The following is a 6,169-nucleotide window of genomic DNA, read 5'->3' as shown; positions in this document are numbered from 1 at the left end:
CTTGACAAGGATGATGAAGTTGTGTTCAATTTGACAAGGATGACGGATTCAAGTTGATAAGAATAATCTAGAATATGTGAATGCAAGTTGGATCCAAGTTGGATAGTTTTCAAATTGAAATTTAGTTTCCATATTTGACCATGAAGTTAGTTGTCAAATTGAGTTTGAATTCTAACAAAAGAGTTAAGCTACAATATTTTTTGGTCTCAAGCCATCCTTTTTTGAAGAATTTATTTTTATTTTTATTTTTATCTCTTTGTTTTGTTCTCCTTTACTTTTATTAATATTCTATAGACCTTTAAATTTAATTTTGTAGAATAAGTTCAAATCTTCCGTTTAATCATTCACATAAGCTAACAGGGTCAAGAAAATCTAAATGTATAAGAGTATTTAAAAATTATGTTAGTACTTTTTGTTGTTTGAAAATGACAAAGCCTTATGTCACAATTTACATTGAATTGGGAGACCAAAACCACAAGCTCATATAAATTACAAATGTTTGAAGTATTTTAGGATTTACTAAATTCTCAATCGCGTATAGTTGAAATCAGCATCAGCAATCAGAAAAATCTAAAAGGTTGCTTAAGAATTTAGTGGTTAGTGGTCACAAATAATATATACCATGACATGCATGTGGCCTTGTTTAAAGAGTAAAACAAAAGAGAAAAGGTTTAATATAAAACATCAATAATATACATAAAATAAACAATTAAAGAATTGGTGATATTGTTGATCATGTCTACTGGTCAATGCGCACCCATATTCCACGACTAGGGACGCCGCGGTGAACCACAAATAGTAAATAGTAGCCTGGTGGAGCAATTCTGCCCGAGGGTGGTGCCACTACAGTGACCTCTTTGTTTGTCACAGCTTGAAGCTGCAAAATGAGCAACCTTTGTCCCTGAGAGTAGCCATGTGTGGTGAAAGGTGGTGCATACATGGTAACCTTAATGTCAGTCTCATCTACAACTTCATCCAACTTGATATTGATTTTGAAATTATTACCATATCTCATCTCTTTGTTGGCTCTATTCTCCATAATTTGGGGCTTGTGTTGTTCCAACTCAGGTGCCAAGTAAGGTGGTGAGAATTTCTCCACTCTCAAATCAGTTGGATACTTAGCCTGGAAGTCATACACAGCATGGGTATTGCTGCCTGCCACTAAAATCTTGCCATCTGGCAAAACAGCAGAAACAGAATGGTACATTCTAGGTATTTGTGAAGGGGTCAATTCCTTGAACCTCTGTCCTTTTGGTTTATTTGGGCTATAAAGAAGTGGAACAAGATTAGGTTCCTCAGCAGCATCCCATGCAGAAGTACCTGTTTTTGCTCCATTAATGATCAAGATATCTCCAGTTGGTAGAAGCAACATGTCTCCCATGACTCTTGGTGAAGACATTTCTTCAATATCCCATTGAGCTCCTTGTTTGTTAACAAATAACCTTCCGCAATCCTTTAATGCGGGGAAGAATTGTCTAGGTGGAAACTCTGAATATTTAAAGGCATCATTGGTATTGCCACCACAAACAATGACCTCAACTTCAACATCCTCAAGATTAGGAGTATTGAGATTAATTGGTAAAAGTGCGGACATTCCTGATGCTGGATAGTTTCTTGAACCTCCAGCAAGTATAGGAAGATCACGGATGGTTTTTCCACTATAAGGATCAATGATTATTGATCTATCGTTGGCAAAAATAAATACATTCCCATCAGGAAGAAGATTGACGAATGGGTAGAGATTGTTTTCTTTCTCATCTTCAGTCTCGACAAGGAAATTTAACCCAAATTGTTGCACCTGAAATTGCAGTTTTCCTGGTGGAATGATTTCGTAGTTGTGTGCACCACGACCTCCAACAAGAATGAAGCTACCATTCTCAAGCATATGTTGAGTAGCATACCTATTATTTGATTCAAAAACATAAAACATCTCCATCATTTTAGAATTTTTATTTTGAAAATGCATTAATCTTATATCTTCATATGGTAATATTTATATTATCAGTGTAATTTACCTTGTTGGTTACTTATTTCTTTAATCACTATAAAAAAGAGACATTTAATGATAATAAATTTTCCTTTTAAAGTGATGTGGTAGTATAAAATGTTTCTTTTATGTTGATAGTGTATGAAAGATTCTTTGAAAAGTAAGATTGGAAAGATAATATTTGTACCATCTCATAGCAGCAAGACCATTTGCATTTTCCTGAAACTCGCAGTTGTCACATGGATTCATGATTCTGATACTGCGGATTCCTTCACGATAACCTCCAGTACTTACTAGATCACCATTGGAGGACAAACCTCCCGATGAGCACCATGTATCGGTCATTATCTGAATATCAATTTAATAAGAAAAAAAAAGAAAAATATTATTAATTAGGGAAGGAAACAGACTTATATGGGGAACTTGGAGAAAAGAGAGCATTCATTTTGTTTTCTTGACAATTTTGTCAAGGGTCGATAGGTTTCATTTCTAGTTTCGTTGACTTTCTAGTTTAGTCAATGATGTACTTTCTCTAACCAACCTTACTTCTTGTTCTTACAAAATATAAACATATAATTGTCATTTTAGAAAATTAAGATATGTTTGAGTACATTCCTATCATTTTACCCTTAGTAATAACTAACCATAGAAGTAATAAACATAAAAAACTTAAGTGAAGACCATATATAAATAAGTGGAGAGAATATTTATTGAATATAAATTAATATTCTAAATGATTAAGGATATTAAATAAAGATATAATAGTCAACACACTTAGTTTCTTAACTGGCGTGTAAGCAAAATATATAATAAGTAAAATAGTCCGAAAAGGAGTACATCTTTCGATGTTGCTTTCCAAGATATCCCAGGAAAAATATTTCTCTTATCAAAGAAATATTTATACTTAAAAGTGCATATGATATTCATGCCAAGCAAGAAAAAGAACAAGATCTCTTTATATATCTTTACGTAAATAAAGCTTTACTGTGAGAAAATGTAAAATGGTTCGGAAATAAATTGTAAAAATCTAGGTTTATGATAATTTAATTGAATATCATTATAAGATACAAACTCTCAAAAAATCTTCCTAATTTCCTGCAGGAATAAAGAAATGTGACATAATGATAGAAGTAATTAAATAAATTAGTGATCAAGAAAAATCTCCTTAATGTAGTCTGTATAATTTCAAATGCATATATATATATATATATATATATACACGTTTCTCTACTTTCATGAGACAATGGTAAGGTATGCGTACACCCTATTTTCCTCAAACCTTACTTGTGGATTTCAGTGGGTATGTTGTTGTACATATGTATATGCCTCCTATTCATGTGTGCGTATTTTCGTATAATGTTTGTATGCGTGGGTACATAATATCTTAGTAAAATTAGATATAGAAATAACAAGGAGGTAGCAAACCTTCAATGTCCTGACTTGACCACTCTCAACATCATATTGAACACCATGAGACCAACAATCTGTCTCTCCAGGCTTTTCTGGAATTGGCTTGCAAAATGGAGGGTTGTTTTGAATTGCAGATGGTCCAAGATTTGTGGTGTCAAACCAAATAGCCTTGTTATTTGGCATCAATTGTATATGCATGGCTGCAACACCAGCATTTGGTGAATGTATTATCCAAGCACCTTGATTTTCGGTCTCGAAATCTGGCTTTGGAATGCTATTTTTTTTGTCTTCGACGGCCGGTTCTAATGATGCTGGTTGATCTTGTTGGTTTTCGTTCTCTCCTTGTAAGGGAAAGGGAAAGGGAAATTGTGGAAATATTAATTTATTTTTTTTATTTTTCTTCTTTGACTTTTTGTTCTTCTTCTTTCCATCGAGGAATTCTAAAAATCCATCTGGGGAAGGATCAACATTGACACCAACGGAAGAATCGTCAGCATCGTCAAAGCCTAGGTCAATATGTTTGTTCCTAGCATAAGATGAAACAAAAAGTAAAGGAAGAAGAACAAAGGCTTTGATGTATATAGCCATTGAAGAAGCCTTTTTCTATTTCTTCTATAGCTTTTCTGACCGATTCTTGATTGTTGCATGTTATTCTCCCTATTTATAACAATCAACAATACCTTCATTTAACCACAAATTTCTTCTAAACTAACAACCGTACCAGCTCACAGAATTTTCGCTAACGAAACATTAAAACAAAAATATAGAAAGGACATTACTAAAAATAAATACTACCTATATCCCTACATTTGTCGTTGTCTGACTGTACATATAATTTAAAAAATATTGAAAGACTTTGTAATATTCCAATATTATAGCTAAAGTAAATATATTTTTTCTATATAAGTGGGATCTAATATGAGTAAAGTGTTGATAGTGACATTAAACATTTAAATAAAAAAATATGGCGTTCTTTTCAAATATGACTAAAAAGAAAAATATATCAGGTTAATATAAATTTTGATAGAGAAATAATATTTTGATTCCTATTTTCTTCTTTATCAATTATTTCCAATTAGGTTAGCTCTGTGGGGTTTTTTTTAAAAAAAAATTAAATTTATTCTATGGTTTTTGTAAATGCTAGGAGTTTTGGTGATACTTTCTCCATTTCAATTTAATTGTGGTGTTTTAACTTGACATAAAATTTAAGAACGTAATTTATTTTTGAATTTTGTGTTCTTAAATTGAAAATATGTCAAATGTACCGAAATGTTTTTTAATCTTATTAACTGAAACATATTATGTGTAATATTAAAATTAAAGAGTTGTCAAAGAAGTAAACACATATTGTTCAAAACGAATTAAAGAAAAAAAAGGCATGGGGGGGGGGGCTTCTCAACCCCTGACTGTGCACGAGAGGTGGGAGCCTCGTATAGAGTCTCTTCCCAATAAAACAAAAAAAAGAAAAAAAAATAAAGAAAAACAAATTGAAACGAATACTAAATTATTTTTTCTTCTTCCCCCAAATATGTAAATAAGGCGACCACAAACATATCTTGAGAAAAGCAATGGACTGCTTAAGTAATGAACACCTAGAGCTTCCAAGTGTGTGAATGAATTTAAGGTACTAATGCATGATTTAGGAACAAAAATCAGCTCCTAAAAGTTTTTTCTTGTACACTTTATACAAAATCAATGTTATCTACTGTGCACTTTGGACGATAGTTTCTTGGGACAATTTCAAATATATACAATAAACTAATTAATTTACGATGAATATAGTCATGTCTTACTTACATAAAATTAGCCAAATAATAAAAAATATATAGTGACCATACAATATAGCTTGTCAAAAGTAATAGAAAGTATACATTGACTATATAATATAGATTACTTATACATGAGTTATACACTGCATTTACATTATGATACACTCAAAAATTGAATATAACTTGACTATTCATGAAATATAGACTGACTATACATGTCTATACAACGAATGACCATTTTTTGATAATTACTTTTGCCGAATGATCATGTGGCGTAATTAGTTTCTTTTTTTAAAATAATAATTTTGAGTTTGAAACTCGATTTATTAATAAATAAAAGAAGAAATAAAAGAGGGCCTAATTAGTCCCAAGTAGGAGTGTCAAATGGGTGAGTTGGGTTGAAATTGACAATATTAAGATGGGTTGGATAAAAAAAATTCTTATTGGGTCATGACCCGCCCAAATTTACTTTGAGCTCAAATGTGTTGGGCTCAATAGGGCTAAAATTTGGATTGGGACATGACCCGCCCAATTTTATCCGGTTAATCTCAATAATTTCAACATGATGTTATTTACCTTACACAACTACAATTTGAATTTCAACTCAAAAAAATAAAAATAAAAATTTAAAAATGGATAGATTTCCTAAAAGATATTAAATAGATAGTAATTCATACCTTTAATATGAGAACATACATTACACTAATGCAAATAAAGAGCCTTAAAATGGGTTGCAATTGGAGATTAAGTTTGGCTCAATTGAAGATTCTTTTAAAATAAGTTAAGTTTCGAATGGATTGAAACTGAACCCAATACAAACTATCTTGAGTTCAACCATGAAAATTTGGACAGGTTGAACGATTTACCTATATTTGGGCTCATTTAATACCCCTTATCCCAAGAATTAAAAAATCATCTATTTCGTTGGACCAGCTCAGTATCAAGGCGATCCTTTAATTACTCTAAGAAAACAAAAACTATTTATCTGGTCTACAATCTGACC

General features: G+C 31.7%; 1 protein-coding gene across 1 annotated transcript; it reads right to left on the bottom strand.

The window, feature by feature from the left end:
• Positions 1 to 680: 680 nt before the first annotated feature.
• LOC129892451 (putative aldehyde oxidase Art an 7) lies at positions 681 to 4,005 on the bottom strand. The gene is made up of 3 exons (XM_055968020.1): positions 3,413 to 4,005; positions 2,175 to 2,335; positions 681 to 1,901 (listed from the first exon to the last, which is right to left on the bottom strand). The coding sequence occupies exons 1-3, from the start codon at positions 3,983 to 3,985 to the stop codon at positions 740 to 742; spliced, it is 1,896 nt and encodes a 631-aa protein (XP_055823995.1). The 5' UTR covers positions 3,986 to 4,005; the 3' UTR covers positions 681 to 739.
• Positions 4,006 to 6,169: the final 2,164 nt, after the last annotated feature.

This window comes from Solanum dulcamara, chromosome 6 (genome assembly GCF_947179165.1).
Source record: "Solanum dulcamara chromosome 6, daSolDulc1.2, whole genome shotgun sequence".
NCBI lineage: Eukaryota > Viridiplantae > Streptophyta > Magnoliopsida > Solanales > Solanaceae > Solanum > Solanum dulcamara.
This window is presented reverse-complemented; position numbering and strand designations above follow the sequence as displayed.